The sequence below is a fragment of the Neofelis nebulosa genome, chromosome 2 (assembly GCF_028018385.1).
Source record: "Neofelis nebulosa isolate mNeoNeb1 chromosome 2, mNeoNeb1.pri, whole genome shotgun sequence".
In the NCBI taxonomy this organism is placed as follows: Eukaryota; Metazoa; Chordata; class Mammalia; order Carnivora; family Felidae; genus Neofelis; species Neofelis nebulosa.
Genome location: NC_080783.1, coordinates 33,634,741 through 33,656,784, shown reverse-complemented (window position 1 = coordinate 33,656,784; position 22,044 = coordinate 33,634,741). Strand labels below are relative to the sequence as shown.

The 22,044-nt window shown below is 37.6% G+C and overlaps 1 protein-coding gene and 4 non-coding genes across 6 annotated transcripts in view; all 5 read left to right on the top strand.

The window, feature by feature from the left end:
• NOP58 (NOP58 ribonucleoprotein) overlaps positions 1-22,044 on the top strand; it is a 33,749-nt gene that overhangs the window by 3,845 nt on the left and 7,860 nt on the right. The window contains exons 1-9 of one of the 2 annotated variants that reach the window (XM_058708935.1): positions 4,350-4,426; positions 6,683-6,735; positions 6,942-7,057; positions 11,609-11,730; positions 13,937-14,073; positions 17,960-18,024; positions 18,988-19,122; positions 20,220-20,365; positions 21,293-21,419. In XM_058708935.1, the coding sequence (XP_058564918.1) occupies positions 11,623-11,730; positions 13,937-14,073; positions 17,960-18,024; positions 18,988-19,122; positions 20,220-20,365; positions 21,293-21,419 (718 nt within the window). In that variant the 5' untranslated portion in view covers positions 4,350-4,426; positions 6,683-6,735; positions 6,942-7,057; positions 11,609-11,622. Of the gene's footprint in view, positions 1-4,349; positions 4,427-6,682; positions 6,736-6,941; positions 7,058-11,608; positions 11,731-13,936; positions 14,074-17,959; positions 18,025-18,987; positions 19,123-20,219; positions 20,366-21,292; positions 21,420-22,044 lie in introns of those variants that run through there. The other variant, XM_058708925.1, reaches the window with a different exon arrangement.
• Positions 4,976-5,064, top strand: LOC131505912 (small nucleolar RNA SNORD70). The gene has a single exon (XR_009258664.1). It is a non-coding gene; the product is annotated as a small nucleolar RNA SNORD70 (small nucleolar RNA).
• Positions 6,836-6,922, top strand: LOC131505913 (small nucleolar RNA SNORD70). Its single transcript, XR_009258665.1, has one exon. It is a non-coding gene; the product is annotated as a small nucleolar RNA SNORD70 (small nucleolar RNA).
• On the top strand, positions 20,421-20,502 carry LOC131505921 (small nucleolar RNA SNORD11B). Its single transcript, XR_009258672.1, has one exon. It is a non-coding gene; the product is annotated as a small nucleolar RNA SNORD11B (small nucleolar RNA).
• On the top strand, positions 21,569-21,652 carry LOC131505919 (small nucleolar RNA SNORD11). Its single transcript, XR_009258671.1, has one exon. It is a non-coding gene; the product is annotated as a small nucleolar RNA SNORD11 (small nucleolar RNA).

Sequence of the window (22,044 nt, the reverse complement as noted above, 5' to 3'; positions counted from 1 at the left end):
ATGTACCCCATTACTCAGCTTCAGCAGGCCCATTTTGTGTCCTCTCTCATTCCCCTCCCCACATTGTTTTGAAGCAAATCCTGGATATTTAGGGTTTTTTTTTAAAGTTTATTTTATTTTATTTTGAGAGACAGAGCACAAGCAGGGGAGGGGCAGAGAGAGGGAGAGACAGAATCCCAAGCAGGCTGTAGGCTCCAAACTGTCAGCACAGAGTCTGACGAGGGGGCTCGAACTCACGGACCGTGAGATCATGACCTTAGTCGAGATGCTTAACTGACTGCACCACCCAGGAGCCCCATGGATATTTAGTTTGATCTGTAAGTAAGTGTGTCTCATGCTGTGAAGGCAGGCGCACAAATGAATTGTGTCTTTCCACAGTATCAGCTTTTTTCAGTGTTAGAGCAAGGTTAGTATAATTATAACTCAGGTTCAGGATTCCAGACTCAACATTTCACTACCTGTTTAACTTGACTTCTTACGCATTACAGAAAGCAAAGCACAAGACAGGTTACACAACAAATAAGGTAGAACGGGGGAAAGGAAGTCTTTGATTACACAGTTGAGATGTGGCCTTGGTCTGGTCCAGGTCAGCTCACAGAACTTACTGCTTATTATATTCAATCAGTGGAAGATCTCTATTTTGTTCAGAGATCAGTCAGGCAGGGTCTTGGACAGCAGCTACCTTTTTGATGTGGTCAGATGTGAAAGGGTCAGTGTTAAGAAAGTTTTGACAGTTTACTGCAGAAATCTTCCATTTTAAAAAGGACTTAATAAGTCCTGATTGACAAACCTCTTATGTTTCTATTGGTTATCTTTTCTGAGTATGTCTCAGCTGGTGCTGGTTTCAGCAGTATGGTGTCTTAAGTGGAATGCCCTTGGTTGCTTGTGACATAAGTTACTGCTTGCTCTCTACAGTATGTGTAAGAAATAAAGACCAGTTTTAAAAGTAAGAGCAATAATAGCCTGCTAATTTTTTTTTAATGTTTATTTGTTTTTGAGAGAGAGAGAGACTGAGCACAAGTGGGGGAGGGGGAGAAAGAGAGGAAGACACAGAATCTGAAGCAGGCTCCAGGCTCTGAGCTGTCAGCAGAGAGCCTGATGCAGGGCTCAGACTCACAAACTACAAGATCATGACCCAAGCTGAAGTCATTTGAGCCACCCAGGCTCCCCAGCCTGCTAAATGTTTTAATGGTAATAACTACACACCGTTTCTACTTGGAAATGGAAATTATTGTATCATAATCCAAAATGATAAAACTTGAAATGGACTTTGTATGCAAATGTTTTCAGATTTCTCTGTCTGAAAATGACTAAAATTTGAGGCACATTTTACAGAAAATGTAGCAGTTATCTTTGTTCAGACTGGCTTTATTAGTAATGTTCTCTTCAGTAAGTTGTAGCACAATTGGAAACATTTAGTAACAAGGTTTTGTTTGTAACAGTCTTTGGAGACCTTTGAGTAGTCATGAATGTTTTCATTACATTTCCCTTGTTACTTTTAGAATGCTGATAATATCTCTTAAGTATGCCAGTTGTTACCCAAACTGTTATCTTGCTTTTCAACTAGGAAAAAATGTAAATTTTACTCATGAGTCATGTCCCCTGTTTGATACATATCCTCTCAGCAGTTCATGAACTTTTTGGGTATGGTTTAGCTGCATTCTCTAAACAAACTATTTCCAAAAGTTAGGACTATTCTATGAACTTACTTAATCAAAAAGTAACAGTTAATGTTTCAGTGCATTCATGAGATTTGTTGGAAGTTCTGGTGATACACAAAATAGAACTGTTAGAGGTGCCTGGGTGGCTCAGGTATCAAGCCCAGCATTGGGCTCGCTCGCTTGCTCTCTGTCTCTCTTAAAAAAAAAAAAAAGAAAACAAAAAAAGAAACGGTTAGTGGCTTGTAATTTTTGTAAAGATTTCATTTTTAAGTAAACTCTGTGCCCAACGTGGGACTCGAACTTACAACCCCAAGATCAAGAGTCACATACTCTCTTGACCGAGCTAGCCAGATACCCCAGCTTGTAATTTTTTAATACAAACACTATGTTTTGTGATCATGTAGTGCTCTTATTCTGGTCTTTTAAGTTTTTTCATTTTGATTTGTTTTGACTGACTTCTCAAGTTCTGTGAATATATGTAATTTGGCTGTGTGAGATTAAATTTAAAGAACACAGGGGCGCCTGGATGGCGCAGTCGGTTAAGCGTCCGACTTCAGCCAGGTCACGATCTCGCGGTCCGTGAGTTCGAGCCCCGCGTCCGGCTCTGGGCTGATGGCTCGGAGCCTGGAGCCTGTTTCTGATTCTGTGTCTCCCTCTCTCTCTGCCCCTCCCCCGTTCATGCTCTGTCTCTCTCTGTCCCAAAAATAAATAAAAAACGTTGAAAAAAAAATTTAAAAAAAAATAAATTTAAAGAACACAACAAATTCTCTCTCCCTCTCCTTCTCCCCACCCCTTCTTTTTTAAGGAAGGGGGGCAGAGGGTGATGGGTGGGGCAGGGAATCCCAAGCCCGGCCCCACACCCAGCATGGAGCACAACGCAGGGCTTGATCCCACAACCCTAGGATCATGACCTGAGCCCAGATCAAGAGGCAGATGCCCAACTGACTGAGCTACCCAGGCACCCCCACAACAAATCCTCCTTAAAATCATCTTGCCATACTTGGCTGACAGAAATTAAATGCAACTTGAAGTATTGTAATTATGTTTTATCACAAAAATATACACTAGAGGTAACTGGGCAATAAATCTTACTGTGTAAATATTCTGTGATAATGGATTTGATAAAATGTTTATCAGTAAGGTATAGTTTTAAATTTATCAGTTGAGTATTTTTCCCACAAGAAGACATAATATCTGTATTATATTTCACCAAATTTAATATGCTATTATTTTGCACTGCTAATTAAATTTATGTCCCATCAATTGTAAGGCATGTCAGTTTCAAGGATGTTAAATACGGAGGAAATGGTTTTTAGGATTGAGTCTACCCTGTGTTATGCTTGGTCAGTTGACTTATCCCATCAAGAATTAGTGAGAGTGTGGGAAATGTTTTATTAACTCTTTTTGTTTGTTTGTTTGTTTGTTTGTTTGTTTGTTTGTTTTTAATGTTTTTATTTTTGAGAGACAGAGACAGAGTGTGAGCAGGGAGGGGCAGAGAGAGAGAGGGAGACACAGAATCTGAAACAGGCTCCAGGCTCTGAGTTGCCAGCACAGAGCCCAACGCAGGGCTCAAATTCACCTGCGAGATCATGACCTGAGCCGAAGTCGGACGCTTAACTGACTGAGACACCCAGGCGCCCCTTTTAACTCTTGATTTAAATGAAACTAATAGACTCTCTTGAAGGCAATTTGGTAGCATCTGTCAAATATAAAATATGCATTTCCTATATGATCAATTAACCGCACGTCTAGTAAAGTATGTCTTATAGAAATACAACATGTGTACATACAAAACTGTTTTCTGAAGGAGAATAAGGAAAATTTAGAAAGACCTTAAACTTCTATAAGAGCATAAGATGGTGGTATTTTCATACAGTCTAATTCTACGTTGTCAAAACCTATAATTGTGTCCATGTTATGCTAAATGGTATAGTGTGATTCTGAAAAGTATGCATAAATAAAATGTTGAGAAGACCGTCAAAAAGCCTTAAATATGTATGCCTAATTGTTAATGACTGTTTCATAGATTTAAAGTGCCCCTTTTTTTCCCTTTTCATTTTAAGTTTTCTTGTAACAGGATGTATCTTAAAATTGATAGTATCTCAGTTTTAGAGAAATCCTTAGTACTTTGATGTTAGGGTGATCATAAGCAGTAAATAAAATTTATTCTTTATTCTAGAAAGTAGGGAAATAAAGTCTTTTGTTGTTCTATAAACATATGCTGGGGCGCCTGTGTGGCTCAGTCGGTTAAGCGTCCGACCTCAGCTCAGGTCATGATCTCACGGTTTGTAAGTCCAAGCCCCGTGTCGGGTTCTGTGCTGTCAGCCCAGAGCCTGGAGCCTGGTTCAGATTCTGTCGCTCGCCCCTCCCCCACTCACGCTCTGTCTCTCTCTCTCTCTCTTTTTGAAAATGAATAAATATTTTTAAAAAATTAAAAAACATGTTTTGTGAAGGTGTTAGTGACTCCTTCGAAATGGGAAGTTTTAAACAAAGTCATCAACTGAATTCCATCCAGTTATTAAATGGGCTACTTGAGCTGCTAATTTGATCACGCATTTATGGTGGGTAAAAAAATGGTGTTATTTCAATGAGAACATAGCTTTCACCACTCTCATTTTACATGTACAGTTGTACTTGAAGAGTGTAGTTATATATGTCTAAGCTATGCCGTTTAAATATTTGTTACAGGTTTTGAATGAGAAGAAACTTCAAGAGGTTGATAGTTTATGGAAAGAATTTGAAACTCCAGAGAAAGCAAATAAAATGTAAGTCATCTTGAAACTAAGAATTTAGTTAACATTTAGGTGTGTTTTTTGTAAGTAATCTCTACACCCAATGCAGGGCTTGAACTCATGACCCCGAGATCCAAGAGTTGCATGCTCTATCAGCTGAGTTAACCAGGGGGCCCAAGTAATAGAATTGCTGAATAAATTGTAGTATATCTATAGATCCTTTGGTGACCTGGGGAGAGGACTGTGGTATACCAAGAAAATCATGCTTCTCAGTGATATATATGTGATCCCATTGTTTCAAGGTTCTCTTAGATCTGTGTATGCGTTTATGCAGGCATAGACACCAACAGATGCCACTTCAAAAGGGTGGAAATGGGGATGGGGTGAGGCACAATAAGTTGAAATTACTATTTTTTCCTAAAATCTTTGTATTGTTAAATGTATTTAAGGGATCACCAGGGTTTTTGTTCCCTGGCAGATAAGAAAACCTTCCTTAATTAAGACAATACTATTTTAGGGACAATAGAAGACTAGTTTTTCTTTTTAAAGGGCTGTATGCTTCATTTGGCTGAGTTAACGTGATTCATTGTTGTCAGTGATGTATTCTTGTTGGAACTGAATATAACTGATCTAACTCAAATATTCGTCACTACCACTGAGACAACAATGAATGATGAATTAACTGTATATTTTTGTTGAATATAAAATGATGTTACCTTCCACATAAGTGTGTTGGGGAGAAGGAGAGTAAAATAAGGGTAACAGGAGTCAGATTTGACCACTAGCTATTTGTTGTTGCTGTTGTTGTTTATAGAAGAGTTTATTACACAGCAGGAGCTTAAGTCTCATTTATCTTCTAAAAAGAAATACACCTGAATTATTTGTCACATTTCTTACTGACTGTGTTAATGAAAATCATAGACAAAATAGATTAATTTTATATCACTGTCTTCATAATTGATAGAATGATTAGATAAAAACAATAATGAATACCTTGATGTAATTGATAAACCTCACAAAATTCCGTATCATACATTATTTTCAATTTCCGATGGAATGCTTTTTAAGATAAACCATATGCTGGGTAATAAAATATGGTTCAGTAAATTTCAAAAGCTTGAAATCTCACAGGGCATATATTATAATGTCAACAGAAATATATTACAAGCTAATAGTAAATTGGTTTTAAGAATACAAATATTTGGAAATAAAGCAACATAGTTCTTTTTTTTTTTATTTAATTTTTTATTTTTTAAAATTCACATCCAAATTAGTTAGCATATAGTGCAACAATGATTTCAGGAGTAGATTCCTTAATGTCCCTTACCCATTTAGCTCATCCCCCCCAACCTCTCTAGTAACCCTCAGTTTGTTCTCCATATTTTTAGTCTCTACTGTTTTGTCACCCTCCCTGTTTTTATGTTATTTTTGTTTCCCTTCCCTTATGTTCATCTGTTTTGTCTCTTAAAGTCCTCATATGTGTGAAGTCATATGATTTTTGTCTTTCTCTAATACTTAGCATAATACCCTCCAGTTCCATCCATGTAATTGCAAATGGCAAGATTTCATTCTTTTTGATGGCTGAGTAATACTCCATTGTATATGTATACCACATCTTTGTCCATTCATCCATCGATGGACATTTGGGCTCTTTCCATACTTTGGCTATTGTTGATAGTGCTGCTATAAACATGGGGGTGCATGTGTCCCTTCGAAACACCACACCTGTATCCCATGGATAAATGCCTAGTAGTGCAATTGCTGAGTCGTAGGGTAGTTCTATTTTTAATTTTTTGAGGAACCTCCATACTGTTTTCCAGAATGGCTGCACCAGCTTGCATTCCCAGACCATTAGCTATTTCTTAATGACATTTGTACTAGATGGACAAGTCAGTGTTGTGAGATTCCTGACCTGAGAGGTACTCTTAATTCCTTTTCTAAGGTCTCCTATTCCATCAGTAAAAGGCATCTGTGTCCAGATTTAAGCAACAGAGGTTATGTTCAGGCTTCAACATCTTTCCTGTGGTTGAGATGTGGTACCAAACCTCTTAGCTATTTTTCCTTCAAACCCTACAATCTTCTCTTAGTCCAGACATTACTGACCTAGTATTTGGAGAAACTAGTTGTTTTAATATGAATTTATCTAACTTTGCACCCTCATGCCCAGTGACAGGAAAATTTATTTTGTTGGTGTGTGCTTTGAAAACAGTCCAGAACCTCTTTCCTAAATATATGGCTTTTGAAGAATCAATTTGCCCTCATAACTTTTCTTTTTTTTTTTCCTTCTAGAGTAAAGCTTAAACATTTTGAGAAATTTCAGGATACAGCAGAAGCATTAGCAGGTAAAGTGAAAGACTAGCTTTTTTTGGTTTTATTTATAATCTTGTCAATGTATTATTCTTATCAAAAGATTATGTGCTTCAGTTGCCTGAGTTAACCTTATTCAATGTTGTCAATGATGCATTCTTTTTGGAACTGAATTTAAGTGATCTAACTCTAATTCGTCACTACCACTGAGACAACATTGAGTTAGCTTTTTTCACCATAGGGCTTGTTCCCCCCCATGTGATGAGTGTGAGAAGTGGTTAAGTTGATCTCCCTGTGGAAACCAACAGCATAATGCTGAAGCACAATTCAGTAAAAGCTGTTCTACAAGGGACCAAGGTAATGTAGTCAAGTGCACAGCCCTCTGATGATTTTAATTCAAGGGTAAAGTTGAGAATAGCCAGGATTCACAGTTGAAATAATAATAAAGCAGCTTTTGGGGATTTTTTTTAGTATGAAACCTACACAGAGCCTTAAGAGTTAATCTGAAGGGAACATGAAGAATGGATGGCTCATATCCTTCAACCAGTCCTCATAATGGGAGAACAGACATAAAGTAATAAGGTGTATCATCTAGGTTTGGCTTTAATAAGCAGTTGGTCTTAACAAGCTTGTTCCCCCCCCGCCCATAGTGTTAGGGAAAATATGAAGACTGGATATAAAATTCTAATCATGGATTTTTCAGTTGCTTAAGTTCTATATATTAAGTCAGCGAACTGCTTGTTGGTATAACCTGAAAATGTAGACTATAAAGAATATGGCTTATAATTAGGCAAGAATATCATAGACCCAAATAATATTGTTCATCAGCCACAAAAGGGGAGTATAATTCTCTTGTAAAAATTAGGAATCTAACTAAACATGCTAGAATATTAATAGACCGCCCCAACATTGGCAGAGGGGTAGCTGAAGAAAGACCCAATAAGACCAATTTTTTAATTTTTAAAAAGAGTTCTAGGGCTGCTGCATCAGTAAGTCAGTAATTAAAGCCTCATAGAGCTATTAAAGCACAACAATGATAATTTTTTTAATTTTAGTTTTTGTTCTTATTTTTTTTAGTAATCTCTATACCCAACTTGGGGTTTGAAGTCATGGCCCCAAGATCACAAGTTGCATGTTCTTTCAACTGAGCCAGCCAGGTGCCTCCCTGCCTAGAGAATTTTTTAAAAGATCAGTTTATCACAGCTTTAAAATTACATGGGTAGAGTTTTGTTAAAACTCTATAGAAAAAGATTGTGTTCACTATTTTCCAACTCGGGTAGGGTGTGCAATATTCACATAGACTGATTTGAACAGCTCCTGCTGAAGCTATAAAGTGCAGTGGCCCTGATCCCAAGTGACTTCTTTTGAATTCCCTTTTGCATATTACTTCTTTAATCTTTTTTGGGCTATTTCTGACCAGTCCATATTAAATGGTCTACTTCTACCCAGACATGAAGCAGATTTTTACTATTTTAATTTTTCTTTATGTTTATCTTTGAGATCGAGAGAAATAGCATGAGTCGGGGAGGGGCAGAGAGAGAGGGAGACACAGAATCGGAAACAGGCTCCAGGCCTTGAGCTGTCAGCACAGAGCCCAACGTGGGGCTTGAACCCACGAGCTGTGAGATCATGACCTGAGCCAAAGGCAGACACTCAACCAGCTGAGCCACCCAGGTGCCCCCAGATTTTTACTATTAATAGCTAATATGTTGATCATGTAGTGTGTGTCAGATTTTGTACTCATCATTTCAAAATTGTTGTTTAATCCTTGAAACAGTCCTGTGGGATACATATTAATAACTATTTTACAGAAAAACTGAGGCTTAAGAGGTATCTCATTTCCCTACTGAGCTTTTGGTATACCTTAAAATACTGTAAAATAAATGGCTAAAATGCCATACTAGCTAAGAATTTAAAGTCAGCCCCCCTCCACCCATCTTCCTTCCAGGAAGGCAGAGACTATATTGTTCTTCGCTGTCAAATTGCTAGATTCTAGCATATAAATATTTTGGATAAAGGGATGAAAGTAGTGAGCTCTGTCAGGAATCTGCCTTTTCTCATCTATTTTTACCAGAAACTCAACATCACCTTATTAAGAGAGTAGTCTTTCCTGGAAATTAACTTCCCACTCCCTGTAAAAAGCAATTATAGTATGACAAAACCAAAACTGAGTGGTTATAGATATGGTAGTGTACATTTAAAACTCCGTAGCCCAAGAAACAGTCTGATCTGTTGTGATGTCAAGAATTTATATGAGGTGGTGGGGGGGAGCTGGCTGGCTCAGCTGGTAGAGCATGAGACTCTTGATCTCAGGGTCATGAGTTCAAGCCTCGCATTGGATGTGGAGCCTACTTAAAGTCTTTAGGGTGCTTGGCTGGCTCAGTTGGAGGGGCAGTGTGACTCTTGATCTCAGGGTCATGAGTTCAAGCCCCACATTGGGTGTAGAGATTACTTAAATAAATAAGTAAATAAACTTTTTTTTTTTTAATTTTTTTTTTAACGTTTATTTTTTATTTTTGAGACAGAGAGAGACAGAGCATGAATGGGGGAGGGTCAGAGAGAGGGAGACACAGAATCCGAAACAGGCTCCGGGCTCCGAGCTGTCAGCACAGGGGCCCGATGCGGGGCTCGAACTCACGGACCGTGAGATCGTGACCTGAGCCGAAGTCGGCGCTCAACCGACTGAGCCACCTAGGCGCCCCAAACTTTTTTTTTTTTAAATAAAAGATTGAATTAAAAAAAAAGAATTTATATTGGTCCTAGAAATTCAAATATGCTGTTGGTATGGAGAGCTTTATCTTTACTCTCGGTCTAATTTTCAAGTTGCAAGTCTTCCAAATGCCACAGAAAAATTTGGCGCCAGCCTACATTTGGATGAAGTGGGAAAATTACTGGGAAGTGGCTAGTGAAGTAGAATAAAGACTCGGTGTCCTCTATTTTTTTTTTTTTTAATTTTTTTTTTAATGCTTATTTATTTTTGAGACAGAGGGAGACAGTGCGAGTGGGAGAGGGGCAGAGAGAGAGGGAGACACAGAATCTGAAACAGGCTCCAGGCTCTTGAGCTGTCAGCACAGAGCCCGACGTGGGGCTCGAACCCACGAACCGTGAGATCATGACATGAGCCGAAGTCGGACACTTAACCGACTGAGCCACCCAGGTGCCCCAAGACTCAGTGTCCTCTTAACTTCATCACCATCTCTGTTCCCGTGTTTTATTTATTTATTTTTTAAGTCTATTTATTTATTTTGAGAGGGAGAGAGAGCAGGGATTCCATGAAGTCTCTGCAATGTCAAGCAGGAACCTGACTCGGGGCTCAATCCCACGAACTGTCAGATCATGACCTGAGCTGAAATCAAGAGTTGGATGCTTAACCAGCTGAGCCACCCACATGCCCCTGTTTGCCATCTTTTAAAAATACATATTACAGGGGCAGCCCAGATCAAGCTCTCCATCAGGGTTCTCACTGATAGTACACAGCGTGCTTGGGATTCTCTCTCCCTCTCTCCTCCTCCCTACACTCTCTCCCTTGGTCTCAAAAATAAACTTAACAAAAAAATACATATTATGAAGAGTAATTAACAGGTTTTCTCATAATAAAGGGAAGATCAATCTAAGCATTAGATCTAGAGTAGAAATTTTTGCTTATAAGAAAAGAATTTTTAAAGGAAAACTCCAGGTTAAAATGTAAAAGATGGGGTGCCTGGGCGGCTCAGTAGGTTGAACATGTGACTTCAGCTCAGGTCATGATCTCACCGTTTGTGAGTTCAAGCCCTGCATTGGGCTCCCTGCTGTCAGCTGGGAGCCCGCTTCAGATCTTCTGTCCCCTTCTCTCTCTCTCTCTCTCAAGAATAAAAATAAATATTTTTTTTAAATGTAAAAATGATGGTATGCAAGATTGAGAATAGAAGCTGGAAGTTGAAATTTTTTAATTATAAAAGGAAGTAAGATAACTCCTATTAGAAAGGCAGATCATAAGGAGTCAGTATTGTACAGTATGGTTGGAACCTAACAAAAATAGCTTGAGTCTCAACTTCTTAGAGTGTCTCAACCTCTGTAAGAGCTTTATGGTAGCCAGATGATTTTTGTCCTCACCTTTCATCTTCCCAGACAACAGGTGAAATGGACTTGTAATTCAAATGGATGGAGATGTGGTCATGAAAGAGCAGGTACCTGGCTGATAAAGCATAAATTGCCTGGCCTTAGAAATTGTGACAGAATTCCTTCCTGCCAGGAATACTTTAAATTCAGCCAGAACCAGCACAGATAACAGGAGGTGTCAGTCCATGTGGGTCCAGAAGATCTAAGTGTAAGCCTAAAGAATAGTGAGACTTAATAAATTAGCAGATTTAGAACCTTCCACAAATGAAAGCAGTCTCAGATTGAAGAGGCTGTCTTTAGTGGGGAATTCCCCATCACTGGAGGTTTACAAGCAGAGGCCTGATGACATATCTGAATCAGGATTAGCAAAAGCCCTCCACTTAGACATCCTTACCCCGCAGCAGGACCTTCCAAATGAATATACTCCTTTTACAGGCCAGTTTGTTTATAATGATATAGGAGAGGGAATTTACTTTTGATTCCAGAATAGATTGTTTCTAACATTTTATGATTTTAGCTCTGAGTTCAAGAGTAGATTTCCTATTACATAGGGAAAGGAATGTTGGTTCTGCTTTAATTCCCAATTCTAGAGCTGAAATGGAGATGGGAAGATCAGATGAAATTCAAATGTGTAACTCCTTCAGTGTTTTTTACATTTATCATTTCATTTTAGAAGTAATGTTAAATTCACCCTTTTTGAAAGGTAAAAGGAAATGTTTATTTTGCTTTATCTTTTAAGTTTAAATGAGAGCTTAAGTTCTTAAAATTAGAAACTTGAGAATTCTTTTGATTTTTCTTTTTCTTCAAAAGCATTTACAGCTCTGATGGAGGGCAAAATCAATAAGCAGCTGAAGAAAGTTCTGAAGAAAATAGTAAAAGAAGCTCATGAACCCTTGGCCGTAGCTGATGCTAAACTAGGAGGGGTCATAAAGGTAATTTTTTTTTCATGCCTGCTAATCAGAGTTCACCATACAGCTTAGCAACTACAAAGACTTGGCTTTGCATCGAGTTGGTTGTTTTAAGTTCTCATACTTGATCTTTTCTCCTTTACCTATAGAATAATTAATTTCCAATATATACTAAGCATATAAAAGTAATGCCTGGTCATTGTAGAAAATATTGATACCCCTAAAATGATTAAAAAAAAAAAATAGCTTTAATCTTGCTGCCCAGAGATAATCTGTTAACACTGTATCCTGCCATGTCTTTGTTCAGCCACATTTCTTTTTCTTCAACAGAAATGGAAACATGACATTTCTTTTGAGTGTGTGTATTTATTAGAAAACTTTAGCAGGGGTAGAGTTTCTAGAGATTGGTAGAAATAGTGGAAAAATGGGCTCCCAAGAACGAAAAGAAGAGTTTGAGAGCCGGTTGCGATAGTTTGATCTTCAGTGGTTATTGTAGATCTTACAATGACAGATTAATTATTCTGTTTGTGAATATACCTTTGTCTTTTGGGGTTTTTTTAAGTTTATTTAAGTAATCTCTACTCTCAACATGGGACTTGAACTCACAACCCTGAGATCAAGACCCTCTGTGCTCCTTCCAACTGAGCCAGCCAGGTGTTCCATACCTCTAATTCTTAAAGTAAGGTTTATATTATGTTGTAGGGTTTTGTGTTTTTTTGTTTTTTGTTTTTTGTTTTTACTGTTTTATTTATTTTTGAGAGAGTGCATGTGTGCGAGTTGGGGAGGGGCAAAGAGAGAGGGACAGAAGATCCTAAGTGGACTCTGCGCTTACAGCAGCAAGCCCGATACGGGGCTCGAACCCATGAACCATGAGATCATGACCTGAGCCAGAGTCAGATGCTGACTGAGTCACCCAGGCACCCCGTGTTAAATAGGTCTTTTTAGGTAAGAAAATGCTAAGTAGATTTGAGGGGGTTTTTTGGCCAGGATTGTGAATTTAAGAAGTTCAATTAAATGAATTTCTAACACTGTCTGGTAAGTAATGAAGTTTTCTGTGATGATGTCAATCTCTATCTTCATTCTTTGGTGTGCCCACAAGTGTTTGTAATTTTCTGTTGAAAACATTAGATTTTAGCATAGTATAGAAGAAATTGTTGAATGGTGGGATTATGGATATTTTTATTTTTTTCTTTTCAGTTTCTCTATTTTAAAAACTTACACTGAAGATCACTCATACATACCAAATATTTGTTTCTTAAACATGATGTAATACATCTAATTTTGCATGCATGTCATTATTTGCATTGGATAAACTAGCACAATACAGTGAATTATTGAATTGAATACCAAATACAATGCAAAGTGAAAAGAAATGAATGGGTGCAGAACAAAATTTATTAATGTGTGGAGGTGTGTGTGTAAAAAAATTGTATAGTAAACCCTTGAACAACTTAGGCATTGGGGTGCCAACCCTTCCCCCACACACACACGCACACACAGTCAGAAATCTGTGTATAACTTTTGACTCCCCCAAAATTTTACTACTAAAAGCCTACTGTTGATCAGAAGTCTTACCAATGACATACATAGTTTATTAACCCATATTCTGTATGTCAACACGTATTAGATACTGTATTCTTACAATAAAGTAAGCTAGAGGAAAGAATGTTACTAAGAAAATCGGGAGCGCCTGGCTGGCTCAGTAGGTGGAGCATGCAACTCTTGATCTTGGGATTGTGAGTTTGAGACCCATGTTGGGTATAGAGATTACTTAAATAAAATCTTTTTTACAAAGAGAAGAATCATAAGGAAGAGAAAGTACATTTATAGTACTGGACCATGTCAAAAAAGTCTGGGGGCCCTAGGTGACTTAGTTGGTTAAGCATCCAACTTCGGCTCAGGTCATGATCTCTTGGTCTGTGAGTTTGAGCCCAGCCTGATGAGTTCCAGCCCTCTGTTGGTCCTTGTGCTGACAGCTAGAGCCTGGAGCCTGCTTCAAATTCTGTGTCTCCCTCTCTCTCTACCCTTCCCCTGCTCACATACTCTCTTTTTCAAAAATAAATATTAAAAAAAATTCTTTAAATCTGCATTTAGTGTTCTCCCCACACACTAGAAACTGCTTTTTAAGAAACTGAGAACTATATATTTAAATCTGTTCTATTTTAATAATTAAATGGTTTTAGGAGAAGTTCTATTTCATTGATACAGATAGATATTCTTATTCTTACAGGAAAAGCTGAATCTCAGTTGTATCCATAGTCCTGTTGTTAATGAACTTATGAGAGGAATTCGTTCCCAGATGGATGGATTAATCCCTGGAGTAGAACCACGTGAAATGGCAGCTATGTGTCTTGGATTGGCACACAGGTGAGATTTACTGGAAAACAAAGTCCGCTTATTTCTGTTTAATAAGCAATTATATTGCACTGGTTTAACCATATTGTAAATACTAATTTAATTCTCATAATAATTTTATGAGGAAGGTGGTAATAGTAGTATCCTCGTTTTATAGATGAATCTGATGCCCAAAGTCAGTTATCTGGTAAGTGACGAAGCCAGGGCTGGAAACCAGGCAGTCCTCATCATAAGCATTCTCTGTCTTATGAGCATTGGGTCCCACAATACTTGGGCTTTCTCTTTTTTCTTTTCTCTGATGTCTGCTGAATCATTTGCTATCCCTCCGTCTTTATCTTCCTGAACTTTCTTGCCTGCTATGGTCTGCTGTGTATCTGTGTTGCTTGTTTTACTGATTTTCATTGAATTTTTATAATTTTATTATAAGAGAAGCACATTGTCCTATCATGTTTAACCAGAGGTCCATTAGAACAGGCATTTCTGCTTTACTGTGGTATGTTTTCCTGAAAACCTCGGCATATTGTGAAATTGTACTAAACTATCAGGATTTTTCGGTGAAGAATAGATAGGATTAAAGATAGACTACTCAAAATCTATGCAACTTTATAACCAGAGCACTATCAAAAATACCCCTGTAATCCTGGCTGGCTCAGTTGATTAAGTGTCCTTTTGGCTCAGGTCACGATCTCACAGTTTCATGAGTTCAAGCCCAGCGTCGGGCTCTGGGCTGATGGCTTGGAGCCTGGAGCCTGCTTCGGATTCTGTGTCTGTCTGTCTCCTCTCTCTGCCCCTCCCCCATTAGTGCTGTCTAAAAATAAACTTTTTAGGGGCGCCTGGGTGGCGCAGTCGGTTAGGCGTCCGACTTCAGCCAGGTCACGATCTCGCGGTCCGTGAGTTCGAGCCCCGCGTCAGGCTCTGGGCTGATGGCTCGGAGCCTGGAGCCTGTTTCCGATTCTGTGTCTCCCTCTCTCTCTGCCCCTCCCCCGTTCATGCTCTGTCTCTCTCTGTCCCAAAAATAAATAAAAAACGTTGAAAAAAAAAAAAATTAAAAAAAAAAAATAAATAAAAATAAACTTTTTAAAAAAGCTCTATATGTTAATACAGTTAAAAAGACATGTTAAATTTATATAAAAGGAATAATACTGTAAACAGAGATCTGTACCTTTGAACAAAACATAGCATAAATCAATGAAAGGGTTAAAGCTACTGAGTTACAGAGATGAACATAAAAGTCAAGAAGAACTTTGTAACAAGCTTTTTTTTTGAACGAGAGAGCAAGCACGTGTGAGGTTGTGGGGAGGGGTAGAGGGAGAAAGAATCTGGAGCCAGCTTCACTTACTGTGGCGTGCAAGTGGCTGTATCTCAGGACTTACTGTGATATCGCTACCTGAGCTGAAGTCAGGAATCAAGATGCTCAACTGACTGAGCCACCAAGGCACCCCTATGTAATAAGCATTTTTAAAAGAACATTACTAGCTAAACTGAGTCAAGATACAAGCTTTTGATTAGTTGGCATTGTATAACAGTAGTGGTTCTCAATCAGGGGCAATTAAATATCCCGTAGAGGAAATTTGGTAGTGTCTAGAGATATTTTTGGTTGTGACATACGGGTTCAGGTCTAACATAATGGGTAGAGGCCAGGGATATTGCTAAACATCCACTCTACACAGAATAGGCGCCTACAGCAAAGAATTATCTGGCCCGCATTGTTAACAGTGCCAGGATTAAGAAACCCTTATGGCAATCCTATCAAAATAACACCAGCATTCTTCACAGAGCTAGAACAAACAATCCTGAAATTTGTATGGAACCAGAAAAGACCCCGAATAGCCAAAGCAGTCTTGAAAAAGAAAACCAAAGCTGGAGGCATCACAATCCCATACTTCAAACTGTATTACAAAGCTGTAATCATCAAGACAGTATGGTACTGACACAAAAACAGACACTCAGATCAATGGAACAGAATAGAGAGCCCAGAAATGGACACACAAACGTATGGCCAGATAATCTTTGACAAAGCACGAAACAATATCGAATGGAATAAAGACAGTTTCTTCAGCAAGTGGTGCTGGGAAAACTGGACAGTGACATGCAGAAAAATGAACCTGGACCACTTTCCTACACCATACACAAAAATAAACTCAAAATGGATGAAAGACCTAAATGTAAGACAGGAAGCCATCAAAATCCTCAAAGAGAAAGCAGGCAAAAACCTCTTTGGTCTTGGTCACAGCAACTTCTTGCTGAACACGTCTCTGGAGGCAAGGGAAACAAAAGCAAAAATGAACTATTGGGACCTCATCAAAATAAAAAGCTTCTGCACAGCGGAGTAAACCGCAAAACTAAAAGGCACCCGACAGAATGGGAGAAGATACTTGTAACGATATATCAGATAAAGGGTTAGTATCCAAAATCTATAAAGAATATATCAAACTCAACACCCAAAAAGCAAATAATCCAGTGAAGAAATGGGCAAGAGACATGAATAGACACTTCTCCAAAGAAGACATCCAGATGGCCAACCAACACATGAAAACATGCTCAACATCACTCATCATCAGGGAAGTACAAATCAAAACCACAATGAAATACCACCTGACACCTGTCAGAATGGCTAACAATAACAACTCAGGCAACAACAGATGTTGGTGAGGATGTGGAAAAAGAGGAACCCTTGTATACTGCTGGTGGGAATGCAAACCGGTACAGCCACTCTGGAAAATAGTATGGAGATTTTTTTAAAAATTGAAAATAGAACTGCCCTACGACCCAGCAATTGTGCTACTAGGTACTTATCCAGGGGATACAGGTGTGCTATTTTGAAGGGACATGTGCACCCCAATGTTTATAGTAGCTCTATCCACAATAGCCAAAGTATGGAAAGAGCCCAGGTGTCCATTGATGGATGTGTGTGTGTGTGTACACACACAGTGGAATTTTACTCCGCAATCAAAAAGAATGAGATCTTGTCATTTGCAACTATGGATGAAACTAGAGAGTATTAAGCTAAATGAAATTAGAGAAAGACAAACGTATGACTTCACTCTTATGAGGACTTCAAGATACAAAACATGAACATAAGGGAGGGAAAGCAAAAATAATATATAAAAACAGGGAGGGAGACAAAACAAGAATAAATAAATATAAGTAAAATTTAAAAAAATCCTTATGTACAATTCTGTTCCTCCATGGCTTTCTGTTTTCAGGTGTTAACAGTGCTGTACTTTTATTTACCTACTGGTATAAAGCATTGATACCTTGTAAAAATCATGTATGAGCCAATATGACTTGCATTGCACAGCATCATCCTTTTTGTCTGTCATAAATTAATTCATGTTTCTGAAATATAGGTTATAGGACAGATGTATTTTCTTTTTAAATGTGTATTTCCACGTTGCTCTTGAGTAGCTCAGTTAAGTGAGTCTGTTAAGTGACTTCGGCTCAGGTCATGATCTCACGCACTCTGTTGGCGCATGCTCTTTCTCTCTCTGTCTCTCTCTGTTTCTCTCTCAAAAATAAACATTAAAAAATTTAAATGTGTATTTCCTGGTTTTGCATAATTACATTTTGTTTGTTTTATTTGTTTTGAGAGATCATGAGTGGGGCAGGGGTAGAGAGAGAATCCCAAACAGGCTCTGCACTGACCTGGGGCTCGAACCCAGGAACCATGAGATCACAATCTGAGCCGAAACCAAGAGTTGGATGCTTAAACTGACTGAGACACCCAGGCACCCCTGATTTTGCATATTGTATTCTTGTTCAACTGATTTTCTCATGCTGGGAAAATTAAAATAATGCAGCTCCAAGAAGAGGGGATTGGTTTTAAACAATTTTTTAAGCTGTTAGTTCTTTTCATAGATGCTGTCAGTAATTTCTTATTTTTCCCTTTTATCCCCAGCTTGTCCCGATATAGATTGAAATTTAGTGCTGATAAAGTGGATACCATGATTGTTCAGGCAATTTGTAAGTATAATCCATGGGAGGCCTAATCCTCATGACTTTTTCCTCCTGTTAAAACTGTATTTTTTGTAATGTTAGCACTTGGGGAAGGGAAAGGAGTTCAGTTAGAATTTTTAGTAATGAAGTAGAGAAACTAGAAAATGCAGAATTGAGAAGGAAAACCACCCATAATTTAACTAGGTAGAAATAACATGAATTAACACTAGTGATGTTAACAGATGTGTGTTTTTCCATGAAGTAAATGACTATGTAGAATCTATTGCATTGTGCTTTTTTCACTTGGCTTTGTAATAGGTCGTTTTCCTAAGTCATTAAATGAATTTTGAAAACATCAGATTCTTAACTGTTGTTTCTAGTTTTAAAAATCCCTTTAAATGGCAATTGCATTTCTGGGTATATACTCCAAAGAATTGAAAGCAGATACTCACAGGTATATATACATCTGTGTTCACAGTAGCGTTATTCACAATAGCCAAAAGATGGAAACAACCCATATACCCATTAACAGATGAATGGGTAAACAAAATGGAATACATACACACAATGGATTATTATTTATCTTTAAGAAGGAATGAAGTTCTAATACATGTTACAACATGTTATATGAGTTTTGAAAACCTGCTAGGAGAAATAAACCACACAAAAAAACATTACTATTGTGTGGTTCCACTTATGAGGTACCTAAAACAGGCAAGTTCATAGAGAATGGAAGTAGAAGAGATAACCAGGAGATGGGAGGAGGAGAGGATGGGGTGTTATTTATTGGGTGCAGAGTTTCCATTTGGTATGATGAAAGAGTTCTAGAAATGGATAGCGGGCGACTGTTGCTCAACATTGTGAATGTACTTGATGCCACTGAAACCTACACTTGAAAATGGTTAAAATAGTAAATTTTATGTATATTTTACCACAGTTTTTCAAAGCCTTTTTAAAAGTTCTTTTCTTTTCCATCTTAATCTCCTGCAGCCTTGTTAGACGATCTAGATAAAGAACTAAACAACTACATTATGCGGTGTAGAGAATGGTATGGCTGGCATTTTCCTGAATTAGGAAAAATTATTTCAGATAATTTGACATACTGCAAGTGTTTACAGAAAGTTGGTGAGTAACTTTATCTTTTAAGGCATTGAAAATAATTATTTGCATCCAAAAACATGAGTTTATAGTAATGCTTTTTCCTTGAGCTTCCCAGAGTTCCTTATGACTTTTGTGTGTTTGGGAGTGTAGTGATCTTAGTGTCTGTTAGAATTCAGATACAGTTATCTGTGATTTTGATGGCCTGTACAACAGAGCATCGTTCTCTAATTTGGTTTTTCTCTTTCTCTCTCTTTCTTTCTTTCTTTCTTTCTTTCTTTCTTTCTTTCTTTCTTTCTTTCTTTCTTTCTTTCGTTTTTCTTTTTTTAAGTTCATTTATTTATTTTGAGAGAGAGAACACAAGCGAGCACAACCTGGGGAGGGGCAGAGAGATGGGGAATGAGAGAGAATTCCAAGCAGGCTCCACACTTACAGCACAGAGCCCAGTGCAGGGCTCAAACCCACAAACTGTAAAATCATGACCTGACACAAACTGTAAGATCATGACCTGAGCCAAAATCAAGAGTCAGGTACTCAACCGACTGAGCCACCCAGATGCCCCTGTAATTTGGTTTTTCTGAAAATGGCATCTTCAGGTGAATATATCTCATAGTGAATTTGCCATTAATATGAACAACTGTAGACTTCGAATATCGTGCATTATATTAATAATAAAACTAGTACGCTGTCTATGCTGTTACTGTTATATTCTATATTAATAGTATAGTAATATTAGTAGAGGGGCTTGGGCATTGTTGATAAATAGGACTTACCAGGTTCATGTTATATTACCATATTACCACCGCAAGAATTCATGGCGCTGGCTTTAATGAAACTTTGGCTACAAATTGTCACAATATTATCAGTCCTATTTCATGGGGTATTTTGTTTTTATCTAATTCATATTTTTTTTGAAGAGAAATGTGGGGAGAGATTTTAAGCTCTAAAATTAAGCCTTTACATAAGAAAAATATCCAGGTCAGACTTGTTTGCTTTTTGTTTTGTTTAGGCACCCTTTTCATTGGCTTATTTCTACCTTTGTTTTGTTTTGTTTTGTTACTATTTGGGTTTTATATAATTTGTTGAAGAGTGATTCTTCCTCATCCTCTGCAAACATTCCGTAGGCGACAGGAAGAATTATGCCTCAGCTAAACTTTCTGAATTACTGCCAGAGGAAGTTGAAGCAGAAGTGAAAGCAGCTGCAGAAATATCAATGGGAACAGAGGTTTCAGAAGAAGATATTTGCAATATTCTACATCTCTGCACTCAGGTAAACTATACATGGAGAAACTAGTTGTGTTGGAACCAGCTATGTAATAATTTTCTGATGGCAATGATGATTTTTAAATTTACTAATCACCTGACAAATATGAGGGTGTTCAGTCACTACCTCATCTGATGCCATCTTGATTTATATACTTAGTGGGGAAAATAATACTGAAGTAAAGTTAATAGAACACTAATTTATTTGTATTGTTAGCATTGTCTGGATAATGAATTATAAATCCATTAAGAAGACAGAATTACAGTTTGAATTATTAATTCCAGCTTCTGTGTTTGTAGCCTGGAGCCCCTTTTTGCCCATTTGGAGATAGTTAAACAAGAATCACAAAGAAGGGGCACTTGGCTGGCTTAGTTGATAGAGCATGTGACTTTTAATCTCAGGGTTTAAAGTCTAGCCCCATGTTGGGTACAGAGATTACTTAAAAACAAAGTCTTTAAATAAAAAAAAAAAAAAAAAAGTACCAAAGAGGATGACACAATGTCTAGCCCTTGGAGTTTTTGTTTGTTTTTGTTTTTTTTTTTTTAATGTTTGTTTTTGAGAGAGAGCATGAACAGGGAAGAGGCAGAAAGAGAGGGGGACAGAGGATCTGAAGCAGGCTTTGCTCTGTCAGCGCAGAGCCCGATGCAGGGCTTGAACTCCCAAACCGTGAGATCATGACCTGAGGCAAAGCTGAGCACTTAACCAAATTAATAGTTGACTAACATTTTTAGGCAGCATATTAGGTTGTTTACATTTATTATCTCATAAAATATGTATTAAAATGAGAAACTGAAGTAAGGAGTGGTTCATTTTCCCAGGATTGCACAGCTGTTCTGTGATAATTTAGGAAGGACTGTAATGTTTCAGGCGGTGGTTTTTATATAATTTTTACTCAGATCATTTATGACATATCCACTTTGTTCTTTATACTAGGTAATTGAAATCTCAGAGTATAGAACCCAGCTCTATGAATATCTACAAAATCGAATGATGGCCATTGCACCGAATGTTACAGTCATGGTTGGGGAATTAGTGGGAGCACGGCTCATTGCTCATGCAGGTGATGATTTTAATGTGACTGGTAAATAGGAATATTTAGAGTTATTTTCTACTAGGATTATTTTTTACTCTTCAAATTACATTTATTAGAAATTTTTGGTTAAAAAATAGAAGTAGATAGTATATTGGGGAGAACCAAGGACCAAGTAAGTGTTCAATGATGATTCTAATTTGTATGCCTGATTTCCTTTTGGATAATGAAGGCATCTTTAGTCACTACCTCTTCTGAGACACTTATGGTCCATTTTCAGAAGTTTGTTACCATTAATTAGAATACTCAGATGAAGTGCAGGAGGATGAAATCAGTTAATATTTCCTGATACTAAAAACTCATCAGATTAAAATAGGAATAGTTATCACAAGGGTTGATATATATGCTTGATTGAGAATTTGGTTCACTATTAAATATGCTATTTTAAAATACGCTATTTTAAAATACGCTATTTTAATATATTTGACGTGCAAAATATTTTTAATATATAATCTATCATAAAACTTCAAACATGTATATAGTGATTTTACAAAGAAGATATGCTACAAAATACTATAAAATTGAATAGTTGCAAATAGAGTGAATTACTAGCTCGTTACATTATTGGAGTATAATCCATCACAGAAGATCTTAA